This window comes from Ambystoma mexicanum, chromosome 7p (assembly GCF_040938575.1).
Source record: "Ambystoma mexicanum isolate Mex_15411 chromosome 7p, UKY_AmexF1_1, whole genome shotgun sequence".
Lineage (NCBI taxonomy): Eukaryota > Metazoa > Chordata > Amphibia > Caudata > Ambystomatidae > Ambystoma > Ambystoma mexicanum.
The window spans coordinates 586674073-586698264 of NC_090939.1; the positions used below are offsets into that span (position 1 = coordinate 586674073).

Genomic DNA, 24192 nt, shown 5'->3' on the forward strand with positions numbered 1-24192 from the left:
GTTTTGGTTATTTTAAATTTGATAGTTGTGCTGCTTGCCCTTTATGGGAACAAAAAAGGAATTTGAACATAGAAATGTCCACTGGAAAATGCGTGCACATACAAATTGCCTAAGTGCAAATATAATGTACATAATCGGGTGTCCTTGTGATCTGATATGTGTGGGGAAAACACACCCCATTGAGACAAAGAATATGTGAACATAAGTCATAAGTCATCTGTTTGAAATAAAGTTCCAGATAAACCTTTTGTGAACATTTTGTAAATAAAAAACTCTCTGCAGATTGCCGATTTTGGTTTGTAATACAGCAAATGGAGAGGAACTTGAGGGGGTAATATAAAAAACATGTTTTCCTATTGAGTAAAAATATATGTATTGTTCAAAATCAGTTCAAACGTGTCTGAACATAAGTATGCAGAGGAATAATATTAGTACCTAATGATCCATTCATACAAAGGTTCATTTGCACCTTGTAATGGCATAAAACCATTAGTTTGAAATCCATAATCACATTTTGGGAAAAGAATTAGTGATGAAAAGTGCATTTCTTGTTTATAAATCTGCTGTATGTTGCAGGAGAGGCATCCTTTCCAGATCTGTTATATTTAATGATCATGGATAGAATGGTCAGTTGAGTGTTTTGGAAGTAATGTTACCTAACATGTTCCTGTTATCCTGAGACACTGTGTAAATAAGTGGAATGCATGTAATAAGTGAAATGTTCTAGTTGTTGAGATCGACAAGGCCGCTTAGATGCAGATACCTTTTTAGGAGGAGCACTGGACATCGAGAGCAGCCTGGTGGCAGAGATCAATTATACTTTGGAGACCGGAATGCGCATTATTTGATTACTGCTGTGTCATCCATTGGGTACGATTGGCAGGGTCTTTCCCGATAAATACAATGAGTTGTTATTGTGCAAAAACCTTTTGGACACTCACACTCTATTGAAAGGTGTGCATAAAAACCGGCCAAACAGGCAAGATACAGGTATGTTACATTTGAAATTCTGTTGATGACACATGTGCTTTCAGATGTCCGCTTTGATGGTAAACTCATCTAGGATTCAACTTACAGAATAGGCCCTGTATCTATGAACTAAACTGTTATGCTACATTGTTAGATCCTGGATGGTTAATAAGTAAAGATTTTGAAAAATAAGCAGAACCTGATGGGTTATGTGTTATGGGGGGTTCAGTGATGGATTCCCAAACGCTGGACACAATGTTTAAGATACCATTTGATTAGTTGGAATGGCGTTGGAGATTTCTGAATAAAGTGAGAATTACCCAGTCACAGATTTAAACTAAAGCATTTGAAAATTTAAATAAGATAATTATTTTAAGGAATTTCTCTGTTCTGTTGTTCACAGGCAAACTTTGGCTGAAGAAAATTTGAATTATGAAAATATAGGATTTCCCAAACCAGCTTTTTGGATTTTGTTAAATTACTTCTTTACTAACCTCATGTTTAATTACTGGCTTGTATTTATGTGATTGTTTGGTGTTTTTCCTTTACTCATACAATGACACTTTTACTTGTTAGTATGAAATTAAAAATGAAATTTGTATTTTTCAATGTATGGGTAAAAAGGTGTTTGGTTCTTGATAATTACATAGGTGATCGGTTCAATAAATAAATAATGTATCCTTGTGGGATTTTAATGAGTAAACCAACCTGAGATTATACAAAAATAGTGTAACTTCAGACAGTTAATATTTGGGCTATCTAAAAAAGGTTACCAGTCAATGGTGAACCATCTCTGATATGTGTTGAGTATGTTCTAATAAAGCCTGGGAATATTGGATGTGTACCAGATTCTCATATATTGATATATTTTAACATTTGACATATTTACATGTTGATTGCTCTTTCTACATAGTCCTGTACCAAGACATGAGGAGAATCAACATCTTTTCATCAAGGAGGTTCAGAGCTATAATTTGAGGTAGATGGCCTAATGATGTGTAACATTTATTAATACATCCAGCTAAACCTGCAAACAAGAAAACATTTTCAATTATATTATATTATGGATTTTTGGGAATTTACTGGGGCTTTTGTGGGTGTGCCTCAAAGTATAACACTCTTATGGGAAGGTGCGCGTAAAAAATTAAAATGTTTTGGTAACTCTTGGCCTCAACGTTCTTTAATATATATCAATACACACTTGTAAATTATCAAAATTATACATTTTCTAATTTTATTCTGAGCAAGCTTCCCTTACTTCAACACACTTTATTTCTTATTCTTGTGTCAACCTCTGGCACCAATTCTTTCATAGTCACAGGAGCATAATGAATACATCAACATATTTCCATACATGATATTTATTGTACTTATTATATGCAAACCAATGCTTTGATCCAAATAGGTTTTTTAGCTGTAAAACCTGGGAAAATCATTACTTGATAATTATTTAAAGGTTGATTACATACCAAGAGCAACTCTTGCTGCTGAGGCATCATAGTTGATCCAGAATGATACCCAGGAAAGTATAGTAATAAGAATGGAGGGCATGTAGGTTTGGAGAATAAAATATCCAATATTTCTTTTCAATTTAAAGCTCAATGAAAGTCTGGGATAGGCACCTAGAAACCAAACATGAGAAAAGCAACAGAAGGTTATTCAAATAAAGAATATAACATTGTATGCATTTCATTGACTGTTGTACCACCTTTATATGACCAATACGCTATTACCATTACTAATTAACATTATCACAATGCACCACAAAATAGAAACTGCTAACTTTTTAATGTACTGTATTTACACAATCAATTTATTGTTTTTGTTTTAGTAATGTTCACAATCATTAGTCCACATTCATAAAATTATGTAAATAGTGTTTTAACGATCTTCCTGTATAATCACTTCAAACTATTATCGTGGTTTCATATTTTAGTTGACTTAAAGGATGGAAAATTAACTTTAATTTTGCATTGTCAAAGTGTACAAAGTATCTGATAAAATAAGTGAATGGCAAAGCAGGAATGCATAGGTTAAACTATTTATAAGGAAACGCCACACAACCAGTAGGGTATCCACCCAGCCTCAGCACCAACATAACTGTCAACCTTCAAACTCATGAGTTCCACTTTCTATTGTATATCATGTCTAGGAGTGTCACATTACTACTTTAAGCCCCATGTATAGACTCAGCAAAGCAGGATACACCAAACAGTAGACTTTAAAGCAAAGGGAGCTCACTATAGTTACTACTTTACGCTTAGTGCATAGTCCCCTTTCCACCATATTTATAGGAATTCCTTCTAAGCGGGACAGGACAGCATGGCGATACATGGATGCATGGCACATTATGACACAACTTTCCTCACTTGACTATTAGTACCTAGGATATAACACATTACATGATGATACTCTCACCCACAGATGACAATGGTTACACCCCCACACCCCCAGTGGAGACACATACACCTTTTCAAGGACCCATTGAGCAGAGGCCAGCAATATTGAACTACGGCATACATCCACACCAGGAATCCCATACTGTGGACATGATGTATACTTTAAGGAAGATCTAACTATCTAACTCACATGTTTAATTTGACCAATGAAAATGAAATCCGCATTGTACCATATAACAATGTATTAAATGTCTTATTTCTGTGGTCCATAACTTACATTTCGAACAATAATATTTGCTAACTGCCCCTATTCTCATCTGCCATTTTGTGATTATGAAATCTTCTGCATCTTGATCTAATAACCCCTTTAGTTATACAGTCCCATCCCACAATTATAGGCAATAAACAGGTGATTTGATCAAATCTCAAATGTATTTAAATAACAAAATGAAAGGTGAAATCACAGCTAAGGATGCCTCTACCTTTATGCAGGGGAAGTCACCACAATGTTACACAATCACAGACAGCTTGTCTACGAAAACGACTTGCCTGAATTTAAATCACTAACACTCACACGCAATCCCTCATTTCCATAATTGAGTGTGTATACACATTGAGGTCTGAATAAATAAAACAGTCTAATTGTAACTTTGCTGCCTACTGGCCCTTGAATTTAAATGTGCCATAGCAATCAGGATGGCATATATGTCATAATAATAAGATACTGAAAACATTGGTTCTTTCTCTACTATGCTAGCATCTTCTTTTGCTTTGCCCAATATTACCAACAAAGGCTGTTACTGCAATCTCCTTTAGTGTCAAATGTAATGAAATTAGGATGTAACTCACACTAGCAAACAACATAATCTATATGCAGTCAAATTGCACTGAGCTTTAAATATAATTGGAAACACTGTTGCATTTCAAAGCAAATATTTGGGATGAGTGGCTCTTAGCACACATGGGCTATTAGACAGTAACGATAGGGTATTGTCCAATTGGATTTGGTGAGCTTTCATGCTCACTTAGAATGGACCTTTCATGGCATGGTGCCAAGTGTGACGATCTCAGATTAGAAATCTCCCAGTCAGCAGGCCACTCCTGGTGCCTTTCTCCCTGTTTCCCCACAGGAGGCCTGCCTCCAGGAGAAATTGGTTCTGAATCTCTCATAACCAGGACCCAATTATCTCAATGGTATCCAGATTCATCATTCATCTAATGGGGAATTGTGTTCTTCCTGGAAGCTTTTCCAAAATCAGAATACCCTCCTTTGTGCTCACACTACTTTTAAAGGGGGCGAAATTCCCATGATTACGTCATAGTCATGTCATACTATGTGATTGGCCTGGTCTTTCAATTGGCCTGCCTCATATTCAGACATTCCTCTTGAATGCATACTCCCAATCTTAATTTGATACTTATAATTTCTATATTTATAACAACAGCCTCAGATGGGGCTTATTTCACTCTTTCACTGCAGGATGCCATTTAGTTTTTGCTCCATAATTCATGGCAACAATATGCTAATTTAATGAAATAAGGATTGCTGGAAGTTGTGCTTGCAGATGCACGCCTGGGTATGCAACCCAACTATTTGGCATATTGCTTAAGTTAAGCATTTTTCTCATTTTAATAATTTCTGATTATTGTATAGGATTTTAATTTGGTGTCAAAATAAAGAGGTGTCCCTAATCCTTCTCTGAGTACCCATTCTCATGTTTCTAAGTCTTATAGTTCCAGACTTATGAGTAATGTTTGCTTTTTGCATATAAGGTTAATGGTAAATAAAGTGTGCAGTTTAAATCAAAGAAAATACTTGATCGGACATGCCCTGTAAATCCACTCGGGACCTTGAGTTATATTTAATAAAGCCTTTACAATATCTCAGTGAGTTGAATGCTCGGTGCTGAGATCAGTGTGATCTGCAGCTCATAGGTTTTAATACTGGCCATGCCAACTCAACCTTTAATTCGAGGTCAATAAATGAGCACCAACTTTGGTTGGGTGCTAATAATAGTATGTAAAGCATTTTGGCAAAAGTGCTATAAAATTACAGATTTTATTATTGTTATTATTATTAATACTATATGCAAACCACTTTTTGTGATGTCTTGGTTAATTATTGATCAGGATTTTTTGACAGGCCCACTGTTCACATTGCATTAGCTTCTAGAAGAACAGTTGTATTCCCAGCCAAAGTTCCAAAGTCTTACTTTTAATGGATGGATTTGCCTTTGAGGCTAGGTTGCAAAATAGACCATCTGGACACTCTATAATGTAATCTTCTGTGAACCCCCTCAGATTTTATATTTTTTGTATGTCGGTTTGTCTTTATATCCCCTGGATAACTCCTAAAGTTGGGGGTCAGGCTCTGAGTTGAAATTCAGGTAAACTTGAAGTTAGCACAATAAAGAACTGTTTAATACAAGTGTTATTTAAACCAATAGAACAACTGCTTCTTTGTTTGTTCATTTATAATTATCTTTTTTTTCATTCATCATTACTTCACATTATTGGAATGCAGTGTGTTGCAGTAAACAATCCACTTATCAATAAGCTGTGGTGTATTTAAAAGCAAATAGTGAGTTAGTTGAGAAAATCCCCACATGTGAATACACTGGCTTTATGCATTGTTTGACGTAATATTTCTACAGGATAGGCTGGATTTATTTCCTTGTTGATTTAAATTGCACACATAGGCCTTTCGCTTTTCGAGTGTGGCATGGACAAATCTCCTGTTTTCAGTGCCGTCTCTCAAGGAAGCAAGTGACTGAATGTCGTCTTTTGGCACCTATTGCTCTACATTGAGGCCGTCTCCATGTCTTGTATTGTTGCTGTCCATTACAAAAGGAGGCACCTAATAACCTGATTTTTAGGCGCAATATTTCTCCTAACAGTTGAATCATAGGTGTCACTCTTCGAAAATCCATGCAACTTTTCAGCGCCTCTTGCTTTGAATTCAGGCAGTTTTCATTTGCCTATAATTTTCCCCACAACCCTGTTGGCAAAAAATCATAGCTCACACCCCTCAATTTGACATCAGCTGGCGCATCCTCTATGCAACAGTCCTTGTCATGAATTTAGTGAATGATGGAGCTCAATGTACTGTCTACATAATGTATTGTGATGAATCCTGCAGAGTCATCACGGAGGAGGGAGGATCATGTGGGAGGGGATGAATAGCCGGGCGCAGCAGTACACAAGAATTCTTATAGCTTAGTTACAGTATTTAGAACAAATATGTACAACAGGTACATGAATATACAACAACATATATCTATATTACATATGCATATATAACATTATAAATAGCCATACATGCGCAATTGCCTAGAGTACAGAGTAATTCAGTGGGTGCAAGGTCAGATAGAGGCCAGGCGTGGTAGGATAAGTCTAAGTCAGGTTATGTGTCGGTAGTGCACAACCAATTGAGTACCTTGTGTCTAAATTTAGGGTATGGTTGTTCTAGTCTGAGGTCAAGTGGTAGCTTGTTCCAGCATTGCGCAGCTTTAACGGGGAAGCTAGTTCCTCCCGCTGTTGCCCGTTTGAACCTAGGGATCTCCAGCATGTTAGCCGAGAAGCTGTTTTAAGGAGGATTCTATCCGTTATTTTCAGCCAGTTAACCTCTTTCCTGAATTTGGTAATGTGCTCTCTGTAGGGGATATCCAGTAGTGCTCTTAGGGCGTTATTCTGCAGTCTTTGAATTTTATCGGTAACATATTTGTTGGCTCCTGAGTACAAGGCATTGCAATAATCTAATCTCGACATGATAAGAGCATTGGCTAGTGTGATACAGCTAGCGTTAGAGAGGTATGGTTTGGATGCTCGGATTAGTTTGCAGGTATATGTTGTAGAGGAGACGAGGGAGTAGACTTGCTTTTTAAGTCTGAGGGAGGAGTCCAAGTAGAATCCTAGAGTTTTAACCACGGACATCACCTTGATAGGGTTGTTATCAATGTTGAAGCCTGCCTAGTTGGGACTGAGTCTTTGGATGTTGGCTTCAGAGCCTAGGATTAGTATCTCAGTTTTATCGTCATTCAGGCAGAGGCCATGGGATGCCATCCATGCCTGAATGAGGGTGTAAATCTTGTTCACCAAGGCTGAGTCCGCCTCAAAGTTGCCCAAAAGGGGTATGAGGATCTGGGTGTCGTCATCTGCATAGTTAGTGTAGGTGACGCCCAGTCTGTCCAACTTGTCAAACAGAGGCTTGGTGAAGATATTGTACATGGTGGGGGAGACACAGTATCCCTGTGGGACACCACAGGTTATGTTGATGGGGTCAGCGGAGGCAGAGGTGGAGAAGACTCTCATCGTGCGATTAGCTAAAAAGGATTGGACCCAGGCTATGGCATCTCCAGTGAAGTTGGCGGCAGATATGAGGTGGTTGCATAAGACTGCATGATCCACCAGATCAAAGGCTGTCGACATATCCAGTAGGAGAAGCAGAGCTGTTTTTCCGTTATCCTTTAACTCTTCAATTTGTGTTTTAAGGTCTAGCAAAGCTGTTTCCGTGCCATGGAGGGGGCGGAAGTCAGATTGCTGTGAGCCAAGTAGGTGGTTGGCTTCCAGGTAGTCCTGGATTTGTATGTAGGCAGCTCTATCTAGGATTTTAAGTAGAAATGGCATGGTGGTGATTGGTCTGTAGTTGGTGGGGATGGTGGGGTACAAGGTTTGTTTTTTAAGTAAAAGGAGGACCCAGGATTCTTTAAGATTGGCAGGTACCGTGTTTGATTTAAAGGAGGAGTTTATAAGCTTGGAGATAAAGGGGGCTAGGTCCCTAGCCGCGTCCTTTATTATTTGTGCTGGGCACATGTCACCCTTGCAATTTGAGGGTTTAAGGGAAAGTATTATTTTTTCTGTATCAATTATGGAGATAGTCTTGAATCTAAAGGGTGGGGCTGTCCTAGTCTCCTGGGGTTGAGATGTTTGTTGATTAGAAGGTGGCATTGTGGCCTTTTTTTGCAATTTTACATTGGAGAGAAGAGGTTTTGTTTGATAGAGCATTTTGAATGTTGATACACCATGCTTTGTCTTTAGGGGCATTGTCAGTCGGTTGGATAGGGGATTTTAATTCGCAGAGGATGGAGAATAGTTCTTTGGTGTTAGAATTAGCTTTCGCAATCCTATCATTGAAGTGATTCTTTTTGGTTTTAGTTATTTCTTTTTTGTATAGTTTAGCAAATTCGGTTAGGTTCTTTTTATTATTTTCAGAGGGGGAGTGAGGCCAAACAGATTGAAGCTTTCTTTTTTGTAATCTTAGAGATTTGAGTTGTGGAGTGAACCATGCTTTAAAGTGGCTTCCTGTTTAGCTTGCGTAGTTTGACAGGAGCTATCGTATCCAGTGCCTTGGTCATGGCATTATTGAAGGTATTTACTAGGGCGTCAGGGGTTTTCCAATCCCGAGATAGCAGGAAGGAGGAGAGGGAGGAGGAGAGGGAGAAGTTTTTCAGCAGTAATGTCCTTCTTCATTCTGGTCGGGAGGGGAGGTACCATGTTATTGATCTTAGGGCTGAGAAGATCTAGTGTGGCGGAGAAGGTTACTAAGTAATGATCTGTCCATGGTTGTGGGATAACATCAGTGATGTTGATGTTACAGTTTAGTTCAGATACCCAGTCGAGGGTACTGCCTTTAATGTGGGTCGGGGAGAGGACTTTTTGAGTAAGACCATGGTCTTTTAGAAAAGCTGCAATTTATTCAGCATGTTTGTTGTCAATATCATTAAAGCCGAGATTAAAATCTCCCATCAGTAGAGTTTGCGAGTGGTCTTTTGTATTGTTGGCTATGAGACTAGTTAAGTCGTCTTCAAATGTGCCTAGTGGCCCAGGTGGACTATATATCCGGTGGATAGATAGAGTACGGTTATTGGAACGGGGCAATTTGGCTGTGAGTATTTCACAGGATGAGTAGGGTGTTGATGTGGCAAGTCTAATAGGAAGGGTCGTTTTGAAGATGCTGGCTAGGCCACCACCTCTGGCATTAGGTCGGTCTGCTCTGAGGTCCTGGTTGTCATTATTTAAGATGTCTGCAATTTCAGCAGCATGGGCTACCACTGATCTAGCATTGATGAGGGACCCTGTTAGCGTTAAGGTACTGTTGGGTTTGGCTGTTGGGGTGGTTTTATGTGAGAGGGTGTTTTGGATAATGTGAATCTTGGTCGCGGTTTGAGCACAGGTATAGGTAGTCTGCGTTGATGTCGCAGGAGAGTTTTTAGGCTGGGTAGTAGTACGTCTATTACCATTGTTGGGGAGGTTGCTTTTAGGTTCGTAGAGATTGGGCAGTCTAGCCCTGAGTCTCAAGTTTCTGTCCTTAGGAGGGCTTGTTTTAATAGCAAGGGCCGTAATAGACAGGATAGTAAGGCTAAGGAGTAAGGTCTGAGTTAATTTGGTAGAGCAGGCAATGGACATTTTCAGACTATGGTAGGAGCATATTATACACTAACATCAAAATATTGTTTCCGTTATGGAAGGCAGGGGTATAATTCTGTTCTATACCTAGGGGTGCTGTGTATAGGTATCTGAAGTCAGTTGTTAACATCAAATACAGTTATAGTATGCTTAGAAGTGCTTAGAAAATTCTAACATACTAAGCATGGATGTGCTAGCATCTAGATTCGATTTTCATGCAGAGGGCCGGAAACACACACTAGGACTTACATATGCTATGTGCTAACATCAAGTACAGTTATGGTATATAATGCAGAGAAAATTCTAATATACTAAGCCATGATGTGCTAGCGGCTAGATTCGATTTTCATGCAGAAGGCCAGAAACACACACTAGGACTTGCATATGCTGTGTGCTAACATCAAGTACAGTTATGGCATAGGATGCAGAGAAAATTCTAACATACTAAGTCTGGATGTGCTAGCATATAGATTCGATTTTCATGCAGAGGGCCCGAGACCCTCGAGACTAAGTTGTGGTATGTGCTAGCATCTGGGTGCAATGACCATTTAAAAGAGACAGATAGACTTATAATACTGTATTCAGTGGGTGCTCTATGTTGAAGTACAAGTACATTTCTGAAAAAGGGCCACAGACATTCTCATGCTATGCCTGCAGTGTGCTAACACCAGAGTAAAGTTACAGTCTAGGAAGCAGGGGACACTTTTATGTTATAACAGGGACATGCAGAATGCTTGTGTAGGCGGAACTAGTCAGGCAGTCAGCTGCTGTAGCTTTGAGTAACATTAGCATGCAAACAAATGTTATTTTAGTTATACATGTAAGGTATAGCGCATTAGGCAAAGTGCCGACAGGTATATGCGTGGGAGGGCAAGCTAGTACAGGGGGCCAGACAGTTTGCCGCGTTGTGCTAATTAGCCACGCTCTCTTAGAGAGTAACAGTTACAGTGTACCTTGTGGTGAGTTCCGGCGAGCAGAGTAACAGGCTGACGGCTGGGAAGGCGTGGACAGGCTGGGACAGGTAAGAGGCCTTAGTGCAGGCCTTGTTGCTGGAGGCCGGCTACGCCTACCGGTTTAAGGATTGGCTGGATAAGAAGGCAAATGGGTGAATGCAGCGGATCGGCAGCCTGGTGATGCCTATGCAAGGAAGAAGGCAAGCTGCGTCGGTCGGGCGGCCATCTTGGAATGTCGGCCTTTTATGAAATGTCAATATGGAGAAACTTGGAACAAGCATTGGCAAAAGCCAAAAGATATTAGAAAAGTGAACATTGTAGAAAAAACCTGGTGAATGATACATATCAGGTAGCCCTTTAGGAAAGAGATACCTGGCAGGAGAGTACACCAGGGGATCTGCGAACACCGAAGGGGGCAATTCCTGACAGGGGAGTACACCAGGAATTTAGAAGGTAGAAATGAAAAGATTCACTTGAGAAATTCCTGGCAGGATAGTATACCAGAAAAATCAAAATTTTGAAAAGTTGTGTGAAAGAGATATATTATCATTTGAAGCAATTGTTGAAGTTAAAAGGATTTGCCATCCTGAGAAAAGTGTTCTATGAAAAAGACACTTGTTTTGTCATCCTGAGAAAAGCGTTATATGGAAAAGACATTTGTTGTATTATCCTGAGAAAAGTTTTTATAGAAGAGCCATTTGCTTTGCTAATCTAAGGAAAGTATTGTGTGAAAGAGACATGTTCATTGACTTGATTGGAACTTTGTTGGAGCAAAATAGTTTCCCTGAATTAGTACAGTGGAAGGGAACCAACCCCTGGACACAAATGTTATTTTATTGGAATTACACCTTTGAACTTTTACACACTTGTGTTGAATTGGAAAGAGAGACATTTACCTTGCACCTTTTAATTGTGTATGTTAGTGTGGGGGTAAAATATATTTTGGACACAAGGTCAGCTTGCTTTAGATTTAGTTTCATAGGCAGGTAACACTATTATTAGGATAGGGACAGATGGGTCTTAATCCAAACACCTTTTTATTTTAATAAAAAATGTAAATGTTAAAACATTAGAACTTTGTGTCTGCCTCTCAGTTCTGACTTCTCTCAGTAATCACATGTCACACAAGACTCGTCTTCGTTCAATAAATATCAACAAAGCCTTTCTCCGATCCCAGTAATATCGTTTTGCATGACTTAGTGCTTGCGCTATTTATTTTATGAATCGTAATAACTTCTAAAGTCCTACAAAATCTATTGTTGGCTACAACACAAAAAGTATGTTTATTTAAGTTTTTATGCTATTGGAAACATGCTCAACCTCATGTGGCACCTTGTGAATTAGCTATTTGTCCCCAAATCTTTGTTTTGATGTCTTTTTGGCACCATTAACCCATTGATAAGTTCTACCTCATTGTTGTCAACATTGTTTAAATCAATTGTCCCTTATTTGTCGCTTTCCAAATGAAGAAACATGATTACCTTAGTATATATTTTTTTTAATTCTTGTGATTTGAATTGTGATTTTATGTATAATTCCCTATTTCTTGTCTATATAAACAGTTGTTTTTTTGTGGTTTCATTCCGCAACAATCATGGCCAATATTCAGAGGCTCATGTAGGAGCCCAAATACACTGATTAAGAAATGCATTCAAAGCAAAGCCAGGAAACATTTTGGAGATGACTGGCACAGAGGATGAACATTCTCCTGATCCTGAACTGAGTAACATGGAGGACATTTCCACTTGGTGTAGCTGCCATCATTGTCAACTGATCCCTGGTTTGGATAAAAATACATTTTGCCATGAAAACTCTATCTGCATGGCCTACATATCGGAGGATGAGCCACTAAGCATAACTGAATTCAGGGCAGTGTGCCATGCACTTTCTGTTTTTCAAAAGCTGATGGCACTCCTGAATGAACTTTGTAGCACCGTTTGTCTACGTGTGCCTAATCATGAGTGAGCATTGTGTCTATCCTTTTTATAGATTAACTGGCATGCAATTGGGTAAAAAGTACTATAATACCCATATTCCCAAGAATCTCAAGTGTTTTCTATCTTGTTATAGTTCTTGTTTTTTGTTACAGTCAACCAATCAGTGTTCTCAAGTTACTATTTCTTGACATAAAGTATACAAAGTTTATTTTCACAAACAAAATCGCCCCAAAAAATAATACTTGTATGTCCAATATATTCCTTTTTTTTATTTTTCACTTAATATAATATTGGCCTTGTATATGGATTTTATATTCCTCCTTTTATTTCTAGTTGTTGTCGACCTCTATAGCTCACTACTTTTTGCTTAGTGATCTTCTAGAAAAGTATGCATTTTTAAAATTAGTAGCAAAAATCAACCTTTATACATATGTTCTGTCAATTGAATTGTGGTGTATAGAGCCTACATGTGGTGGATTAATGGAAGACTACGGGTCAGAACGCATAGAGTGATAACTGGATGTGTTGCATGATCCATAAAGGAGGAATTTCCTTGTGCGACTGGAATATACAGAGGGTTCATTAAGAGACAAGCAAATCAAGCTGGATTTAATAGTCATTTTTTTTATTAAACCTAAACGAAATCTGTTTTTATTTATACTTTTTAGTCACAGTAAAAATTGTTTATTAAAAATCATCAAAATTATCTATCACATGAATATCTTGTTTGTTCCTTAGATTGGATTTATGTTATTGTTTCAAATTAAGTATGTTGCCAACTTGTCAGCTAAACTCCATCATGTTGCTTGGTCATAAGTAGATATTGTTGTTCAAATATTTTATCATTTCACAAAGATGCTGAATAGGCACGTCATGTTTAGAAATGACATGACATCAAATTTAACATCCAATGTAAATGATAATGAATACCGCCTTGCTTCATCTATATGTTGTTTCAATCCACTTGGCTCTATAAGAACAAAGGAGGGAGGTGCTCTTAAATGGGATTGTTGGAGATGCTGCTGCAAAACCTGCCGTGTAGATGGGGCAGGTACTCAGTATTGTGATCCTTGTTACTCCTAACATTCAGACAAATCATTATGTGTTCCAAAATGATTAAACAAAATCTACTGTCTTAATTTTTAAAAAATCTGCACAGGGGTGCAGTTTGCCATTTGTGCAGCAGAGGGCAACCTAACACCAATATTAATTTTCGAAAATGTACACAAAGGTGCACTTTACCAAATGGACAGCAGAGGGAAACCTAACACTGATAAATTGCATCAGCTGAGTACAGAAACATACCTAAGAGTTTTATATATATAGATAAGGAGTCCAACATCTGACATACTACAATGCTGTGTCTCATCAATGATATACAGATAATCACATCAAATAAACTCTAGGTCTCATTACGGGGTCAGTGGCACCGGCGGGTTGCCGCAACCTCGAAACACTGAATCCGCCACCTGACTTTCCAGTTCCACAGGGACATGACAAGTCCTGGTGTAGTGGGAAGTCAGGCGGGGAATTCGGTAAGTCCCCACTCCAGTGACGAAATGGGGACTTAGAAGAACCGGCACCATTGCTAACGGTGCTGGTGCTTCCATGATAACTCTGCCTACTGGGTGCATTGCGCCCGGCAGGGTTAGACTGGCCGGGCGCAGCGGCCCCGGCAGGCAGACTTATAGTGTGGTGGTCCGGAAACAAGTGGGCTGGTAAGCTTACCGGCACCCTTGTTTCCAGACCGCCACACTCGTAATGAGGCCCTATGCCTCAAACAAAATGAAGCATTCCTGGCTGTCACAAGCATATGCTTGTATGACATCCTTTTCTGACCACCTATTCCTTTATACTGTATACAGTGCAATTTCAATTTCTAAACGTCTAAAAAGCTGTGTATTCCACTGTTCTGGTATGATGCAGAAAAGGTGCTCCTTTCACAGCCAATGTACACCACAAAAGAATTCAGATTTATGGGCCATTGGCCAAATGGGTACCACAAACAGTGTCTCTAGCTAGCTTTAAAGATGCTCCAACTGAATAAACCTATTTCACCTGTCCACTGGAAACATTTCTCCCCACATTATGCTGAGACCATCGCCATATTTACAGTTTAGGCTCATTTTGGCAAAAATCTTACAAGGGGTCTGCACCACTGGTCCAGTAAGATGAGTAAAAGGTGCTCATTTCACAGTCAACATACAGCACAAAGTGATAAAGGTTTATGGGCAGTTGGCCAGACGCGGTGTCTCAAGGTAGTATTTTTAAGACCATCTCATAAAATAAATCTATGTCATCTGTTCTGTTGTTCACTGGAGACATGCTCCCTCACAACATTTTGACACCATCATCAAATTCATAGGGTACACTCACTTTAGCAAACATTTGAAAAGGCGTGTGTGCCTCTAGTCTAGTAGGATACAGAAAAAGAAAAGCGCTCCTTTCTCAGTCGATGTACAACATAAAGATAAAGGTTTATGGTCCATTGGCCAAATGGCCACTGCAAACAGTCTCTCGAGCTAGTTCTTAGAAGACAGTCATAAAAGTATTTTCACTTGTTAACTGGCCAAATATGGTTGGTGACAACTTCTGAAGGCATTTAATTAACTGAAAACCACCAAAAATGTGAGAAAAGATTGTAACTCTTTATCCACATATCTAGTCATTTCTCTCTCTCTCTCTCTCTCTCTCTCTCTCTCTCTCTCTCTCTCTCTCTCTCTCTCTCTCCCTCTCCCTCTCCCTCTCTCTCTCTCTCTCTCTCTCTCTCTGGCTGTCAGTTTAAAATTGCTTAGTGGGTAAAGGAATGAACCTTCGACGCTGTCCTTTCCTACTCATGTTTTAATTTGGAAATTCGGTTAAAGAAATCACAACGTGTGGAGACAAAAAAACATGATATATTATACTGACACTGTTATCTATGTTTAATTTCATCAACAAAGTGGATTGTGTTAATGCCGAACACAGACACATTTATTTTCAAAGTTTGCAAACCTATACACTTTTAATTATTGTAATGCTATGTCTGAAGCAATTTGCTGACATGGTATATGTGTTCATTCATTCAAAGAAATAACTTTAGATTGCATCTTAGGGAAATATCAAAGGATCTGATTAAAATCTACACATGCACGCCCTTTCACCAATGTCCTAAATACATTACCTGTGGCGAAGACAACATTTCTGGACACCAATCTGTATTCCACTATGGAAAACTGAGGCAGCTCAATTCTTTCTACTCCAGTAACTGCATTGTCCCCACCATTCCAATAAAACTCAATGTCATCTGTGGTGTAACCATCTAGAAAATACAATAGTACAAAGAGAAAACGTTCGTATTTTGAGAGTACACATCTGCACACATGCATTTACAAAATTACAAGGATCATCATTGTTTGCTGGTATATTATTAATGGTTTCTTTTTTGTAAATTATGAAGATACATTTTAACTGTTCACCTGAATTCTGCCTAATCATGTGCAACAGCCTTTCACTAGTACTAATCATTTGCTGAAACTCACATGGCCAATTATTCATTACAAAATGTCAGCATTCACTTTTAGTTCTCCATTTGCTAGATTTCTCAATAGCAGTGTTAATTGATTTTATTATCTAGCCACATATAGAAAGGGTAACTTTAGCTGAATGTTGAGGTAAACTACTGTATAAAACAAGCACTGGCAAAGTGGATAGTTTTGACATTTGAAGTTCTTTATTGCATTTTCCATTTATAGGTACCGATGCAGTAAATACTTGAGTCCTACAAGTCCAGTAATTCCAAACACGACCACAAGTAAGTGTATGCAAACACACAGCAGTTTACTCAGTAAAAAGTGTATGTTCAACCCAGTGCATGGATGACCTTTCACTATATCTATCACTAATGTTATGTGCCTGCAAACACAAACTTGCATGATATATGATATGATATGGCATTTAAAACGCGCCTGTACACAAGCGTTTCAAGGCGAAAAATCGTTGTACATTGTGAAGTAATCACTGTTTATGTATGGCTTTTCTATGGGATCATGGTGATTTTAGGGGTCAGCGATGGCAGCCAAGGGTGGATGGGAGAGAACGTGTGAGGCAGATGTGAGGTAGGAGGGTGGGTGAAGTTAGGATGGTAGTGTCAGGTAAGGGTAGGCTGTGTGGCCAGGATTTGAAAGGTGGGGAAGGCAAGCATTGGTGGGTTGGTTGGCAGACACGGGATGCGTGCAGGGTGGTTGGTGGGTAGGCAGTTGTGCAGTGAGGTAGGGTGGGTAACGTTAATGAGGTGTAGGGTAGGGAAGGTGGAGTTCGGCAGGAATGTAATTGTGTGGGTGTGTGGGGTTAGGTATGCATGGCATGAGGTGAGTATGAGTAGACAGGCATTGGGTAGATATGGTGTATATAGGCAGATGTGTGGTTGGGTGTGGAGAGGTCGGAATGGGGTAGGATGGGAATCATATTCAGGTGTTAGGTAGGGTAGGTGGGTAGACAGGCATCGGGTAGAGTGGGTAGTTTGATAGGCAGATATGAGATTAGGTAGGTCGATAGGTAGTGATGCAGAATGGGCTGGCATGAGGAAGGGTGCAGAGGCGTGGGATAGGTGCGTGGCTAGGCAAGGGTGGGGTGAGAGAGTGTTTTGGAACGTAAGTTATGTCGTTGGGTAGGGTAGTTGGGCGAGTGTGTGGGTAGCAGCATAATGGCAAAGCCACAAAACCTTAAATTGAAACCCCTGCATTCAAAGTGGGTATAATGGCTACTTCAATGGGGGAAAAAACTAATTCGGCCAAGGGGCCAGTTTGGAGTCACGTGCACCTCTTGGGGTCCATACAACTGGATCTCTGAAAATTAAAAGCATAACTGCATACAGTGGCAACCATTGGATATGTTAAAGCAGTGGGGTATACATGTTTTCATGGTATATTAGTACCCCGACGGCGGGAGGGCAAACTCCCAGCCAATGAGGAGGCTCAGAGCGGGGGCTTTACCACACCGTACAGCCCCTGCCTTAGAAAGGGAACAAGTACCCACAAATAAGTGCGCTTCCCCATGCCTCTGCATCCCATCACCCCACCCCTACCCTCCTTTTCCACACAACAAGGCACCCCTCAGCCCCTCCCCACCTACTGTCTGCGTCCATGTCCGTTGGCTGCGCTGTGGGCAGTAGCTGGCGCAGCTCTGGCATCAGAAAGGCCATCATGGAAAGGGAAAAGGGACTACTATTGTCCCTTCTCCCCGATCCACGGCGGCCAACTTTTGTTTTTTTTGTTTTCAAAGTTTTGAAACGCAACCTACCAACTATTAATATCCCGGGTACAACGTGCCAAGATACTAATAGCAATAAGCCCCTTGATGGGGGGCAATTACCGCTTCAGGAAAATCCTCGGGCCTGCGTTAAGGCCTTTGCTTGGCTCAGGGCTGTAACTATGTGCCCGGGGACATTACCTGAAGTGGTAATGCCCCCCCCTCCTCAGCTCGGGGTTTATTGCCTAATTAGAGGCACCACTGATGATTGATAGGCCATTTCTTTGTGTTTTGAGCTCAGAATAATAGCATTCCCTGTTTATAAATGATTACAACATTATGATGTGGTGGCCGGAGAAAGAAACATCGTTTTGCTTTTAATTAAAAGAAAACAGCTAATTCATTGTAAGGTGAATGTTTATTTCTATGTAGTGTCCCCTTAGTTAAGTTTCCATTCGACTCTGTGCTGTTTAGCTGGTTTGTATATCCCATCCATTCGACTCTGTATAACACATCCTTATGGCTGTTGCGCTTTTCATTTCCTGTTGATCTGCAAATAATCAGTTACTGCTGACAGTCTCATGCTACTGCCACTGAAGAAACTGCAGCAGGGAATCCTCGTCTTTGGTCTCCCCTGCCGGTGCTGGAGAAGTGGGCTTTGAGCAACAGATCCAGCCGGCAGTATTTTGCTCGACACCCCTGGGCTAATAACTTTCTACGCAAATGTCTGTGTTTTTGTTCTAACTCGTCCCTGCATTTGCTGCTAAAGAAAAAAGGGACAGTAAAATGCCCAGAATCACACAATGTGGTTGAGTGGAGACGCTGAGATTAGAATCCTGGACTCTAGTTTTTAGTGTTTACAAGTCATTCACTGTCACATAAAAGGCAATGAACATGGTGGGTAAAGTTAGTAACATTAGTGTGTAGTGAAAGCTTATGATTTTCTGTAGTGCCCCCAAAATTCTCAGAAAGACAATAACGTGACCTGGCAACTTGATACGCAATGTAACAAATACAACTACCTCCAGCATATTTATAAAGATAAAAAGGCGTAATGTAAGAGTAAGAGACATCTGCGCCCGAGGTCAACTGGAGTAAATTCTGTTTCCTGCAATTCAGTGACTATGGGCCTCATTACGACCCAGGCGGTAAGTTACCGCCTGGGTCGTACCCTTACCACCATGGTGTAAACTATGTACTATATAGAAATTAAAGCCTGTCACACAGTTTAAGAAACTTCAGATAGGTTTGTTTTGGTGCTCTCCACCATATGAATCAATGAGAGCTTATTTTGTGAAAGAATGCCACAAAGCGTTACTAGTTGCCACGTCAACTAAATGCTATGCTTCACAACACCCTTAATCGTTTGTCTCTTCTCTGTTGCATTGGTTTTAGCCATAGGGTGGTGGTTCACCTCTGGCACCAACACCCCAAACAGCCTATATGCCAAATGCAAAGGTTCGGGACTAGGTCTAGGCACTGGAAAGAGGGTCAGAGTGAAGTAAGGAGGATGAGTGCACAGAGGGAAAGATGGTGAAGAGTGAAGAAGGGGGACATGAGCAAGAGTAAGAGGGATGGTGAGGGAAAGAGTGGCAGCGAATAGTGAGGGGCAAGCAAAGAGGAAAATCGTGAAGGTCACCTGGTGCTTTTCACAGGCGCATTGGGCGGGAAAAAGATACAGTACAGTGCAGCGCAAAAGATGTATAAAAAACACCACTGACGGGGTGCTTATGATGGTCTCCTAGTTTCAAAAACTCCAAAATACTTTATGTTTCGTCCTTAATGAGTGCACGGGGGACCCTAAACTGCACCAAAGAAGTCTTGTTTTGCCGCAACAAAGAGGCTCACTTCCCCAGGTGTGTGGACCCAAGAAATTGCATACATAGGACCAATCTTTTCTCAATGAGAGTGGTGAAATTCTACTGCTGGTGGTTCGAGGGAATCCCGGACTGATGTCAGCAAAACAGGACTGCTATAAACCCACTTTCTGGACCAGCCAGAGAAGGTTGCATGCACCTGCCTCACTAGCACACTACCTGTGGAACGTCTGAAAGGATATATTTCCTTGCAGGCACTTTGGGTGGAGGTGTAAGTGAGTAGGGGAGGCAGTGAACCTCCCAGGCTTGTGGTGAACCTTCTCTGATAACTATAGTGCTATAGTGCCTTCGGCAGAGCTGCAGCAGTTAGTAGCTGTGGGTGACAATAAAATCAGTCCAAGCGTGATGAATACACAGTAACACCAGAAGCAGAGCTGGTCTGGCAGCAGAGCTCCTCACAGCTAGCTATAACAGACCCTGTGGATCGTTATGCAGAGTTGAAGATCTCGCAGCAAGTGCTGAAAGGCACAATGGCCGCAATGGACCAAAAACTGGACATGTTGTTAACCAAGATGGAGAACTGCCATCAATAAATTGAACAAATCTGTGGCAGACTCATAGAAGTGAAGCTAAGAACAGGGCTGGTAGCAGATGCAGTGAATCATCATGAAAATGGAATTAAAGAAGGCTATGGTCATGTCAAGGCAAACAACGAAGATTTGAAATCTTGCTCAAGGCAAAACAAAATAAGCTTACATGGTTTGCCAGGAGACAGAGGTTCAGAGCTCCAAAGAACTGTTGCTGAATACTACCTGAAAATCATGGAAAACATGTTTATTTTGCAGTATTTTATGACTGATAGCGTGCATTGTTCGTTGAGGCAAATCCAGGCAACAAGGCAACCACCATGATCAATCATTGCTATAATTTTTATCTATGGGGATCATGAACGTTCCAAATGTAGCTAGAGACATTAGGGAAATAGGATAGAAAAACAATCAGGCTTCGGGTATATCCCTATTTCAGCCCCACTGTGCAATCAGCAAGAAAAACATTCCTGGAAGTCAAGAAAGTGGTGCAAAGGAAGGGGATTCAATACCAGGTGCTGTTTCCACCCAAGATGAAGATACTGCACAAGGCAAAGTGCATGTTTACTCTTCAGCACAGGATACACAACAGCTCTTGGAAAAACAAATCCAGAAACACACTTCTCCAACTTGAGCTACATTGGGATTACCCTGAGACTATCCCGAGATGTTTCTTCCCGTATGACAGGCACTGCCCATGTAAGATTCCTAGCCATGCCCTCTAGCCCATGACCTCCACCTTTCAATGTTAATGAGAGTGGTCTGTGTGTCCCCAATGCTATTGCATTGTAGCCTTGTAAGATGAGTGCTAACCTATTTATTTTTCATGCAAGGTTTTATTAGATGGGTTGTTTGCTGTTGACATTAGGGCTGATGTGGTGGGTGAGCTTCCACTGTATCTTTGTAGATATGGTGATGGAGGGCAGAGGTAAATATCTGAAATGCTTGTTATAGGTGATACGAGCAAGTCTCATTTGCTACAGCAAGCAATAATTGTACTGACATTGCCAGCAGACAAGGCAGCGATTCCTGTCTTTTAGGGTTGTAGAACTTAATCCCCTATAAATCTCACACTGCTCTACTGTGTGGAAGGGTACAAGCAGTAGATAAAGTCTGTGTGCCTGGCTCCCTCAAGCTTTAAACAAGGCTTTCTTGTTGCCTTCAATTCCTACTTATCTGTATTGACGACAAGACTTCTTGTAGGTGTGGTAACAAATAAACTTTTTTCCTCAGGAGAAAACACAAGGACTCCATCAGCACGACACACAGAATCTGAGGAGAGGAAGAGGAGGGTCTAAGGGTCTAACTACTCGATGTCTTATTGGTTGGTACCAAAAGCACCCATAAGGAGGGTGAGAGCCTTCAAAATGGAATGTATTCTTTGATTTAAGCAAGGTAAGGAATAATAAGGTAACCGAGGATTCCCAACCTGACGCCAGGGAAAATTCACACCATGTGAATCTATGAAAGATGCAATGCTGGAGACGGAAGGGCACTGTTGTCACTACCACTGACTTCGCTAGAGGTGGTCTGAGTCCAGGCATACGTTCTCAGTATGGAATTTGGCATCTTATTTGTGGTATATATGATGCATCGTATTAGGGACCTTGCAGACCTTTCCACATTTCTTGATCATGCCAGACTAAAGAGGAATGACAGCCTTCTCTTGTGTGCCACAGAAGGCTGCAGCCCCAAACCCATGTCTCTGCACATTCTGTTTTTGGGGTTTTTAATTCAAGAAAGTCCATCACTGCAAGGATGCGCTCATGGAATGTTTGACTAATTTAACAAGTGCACCCTCCAGCAGTCTGTGATCACAAGGGACTGCAGAGTCTAGAAGAGGTAGATTGGGGTTGCATGCAGCCATAGGATCCAGAGGAGGGGAAGCCTATGGAAGGTGCCCCTGAAAGAGTGAGGGTAGAGGTTAAGGCTGGTTTGGATGTGGTATGGGAGCCTGCATAGGACGACCCGGAAAAGCCTGTGGAGAGGGTGCTGTTGGGGAGTAGGAGCCTCAAGGGCAGTTGGCATGGTCTCAATGATTTTGTCTTTTAAAAAGCTCCTACTCACAGAAGAAATCATGTATGCTTAAACATCTAGATTGTTGAGGAGACCATGTTAATGTTATGGGCCCTGTAATAGATTAATCTGAGGAGCACCTGGTGCAGGAGGTAGCAGTTCCCATCAGTCTCTGTGAGGTCAGACCTGGCAGCTGTTGGAGGAAAACGTATGGGGAGAAAGGAAAGCCCATATCCATAGCTTGAAAGGCTGATCAGTCCACCTGGGGCTGAGAATCTTGTCTCCAGCAGCTCCAAAATACCCGCACTTCCAAACTGGTAGTCTGTTGGGCAAATGAGCCGAAGCCTGTGGCAGAGTTGGTGGAAATCACTTGCCAATTAGTGAAGCACATGCTGGTAGTTGAGTCAAAGACCCTATTTTCTCAGAAGCTAGTGAAACAGGAGCCTTCCACAGCAAGGAGCAAGGGGTCTTTTTCTTAGGGTGAAAATCGTGGTACCTGACTTCTGGCATCAGCAAGAAGTGCTTGTGAATCCTGGGCCTAGGAGTCATAGGAGTGCGTGAAGTAACACAGACCTTGCAAGAGGAAGAGGTGGAAGAAGAGGAGTGAACCCATAATGCCCTGGAGGTAAACTGAGAGGGTTTGCCCTGCCAACAGTGTGCCCAGTGGCCTGCGAAGAGGCCCTGAATGTTGAATGCTGATAAGTCTGTCAGAATACAGTAAACATTCGGTGAACACTGTTTGTTCTTTCTAGCCTGAGTAACAGCTTGAACAGCTGAAGAGGTCTATCAGACAACTTGGCCTGCAGTCTGGTGGGAAGATTCTGAAGAAAGCCCTCAAGACTTCTCCTGATATTAGGCTGCATTGAAACCTCAGTGTCCACACTACTGTCAGGAGGTTTCATCTAACCTCCCCCTGTCTGCTTAGTCACAAAGAAGGAGTTTCTTCACTGGAGTGTCCTGGAAAACAAATGTTATTTACATACAATTTCCTTTTGGGACATTCGACATAATATACTTTTTCACTTAAGAAGCATTCTGGAAGCAAAGTGTTTGTCATTAAAACCAGCAGAATGGGAAGTCATTCTAAACTGGCTTGCAGATGGTTCAAAATTATTAGGGGTCTCAAGATTAAGGAACCAAGTAACAAACATGAATCCATGCCATAAACTAGAAAAGGCTCAATACCATAAGAAGGGAACAACAGAAGTTGAAAGATGTAACTTTTGTACTCCCATGCAAAATTATGCATGCACTGAACAGAAATAAAAAAGGGACACACAGAAGGTGGAAACAGAGGATATTATTGAGACATGAGGGATGCACTGTGCAAGTGACTTAACCCACACAATCAATGCAAGAGCAACACAAGCAAGCCCCCTTTTAAAGTGCAGCGAGAGCGCAACCCCTGCCCAAGAACTGGTCACACAGGCAGAAAGGATATCCATTATCAGCCTTCACATACTCATGAAGGTGTGATTTATGGTACAGAGCGTGCACACTTCCAAGCACCATTGGGACAGTTACCAGGTGTTGATGATGATAAAACTGGTAGTCTGATAACGGTACATGCCATATGGGATCCTGGGAATTTAAATAATTTGTGTAAAAAAAGATTCCAAATATTAGAGAGGAACCTGAGAAATTCACTGAGGAGTTATGCAGTTATACAATGCTACAATTCTTGGGCTGATATGAATCAGCGCATGAGAGTGATTATCCATGCTCAAGTGTGCCATTGTTAGAATCAAGAGAGCAGCCAGCCCACAGAGGATGTACGGTAGGTATGCTGCTGAGTTGGTTCAGATTAGAGATGCTTTAGTACAAAATATTGCTGTATTGTGTCCACGTAAAACTGATTGTCGCTAGATGCCTAATTGGAA

General features: G+C 40.8%; 1 protein-coding gene across 3 annotated transcripts in view; it reads right to left on the reverse strand.

Moving 5' to 3' along the window:
• The window catches only part of GABRB3 (gamma-aminobutyric acid type A receptor subunit beta3), a 1350469-nt gene that overhangs the window by 188012 nt on the left and 1138265 nt on the right, over positions 1-24192 (reverse strand). For all 3 annotated transcript variants that reach the window (XM_069636590.1, XM_069636591.1, XM_069636592.1), the window contains 2 exons: positions 15827-15964; positions 2439-2591 (listed from right to left, as the gene is read on the reverse strand). In XM_069636590.1, coding sequence (XP_069492691.1) covers positions 2439-2591; positions 15827-15964 — 291 coding nt within the window. The remainder of the gene's footprint in view (positions 1-2438; positions 2592-15826; positions 15965-24192) is intronic.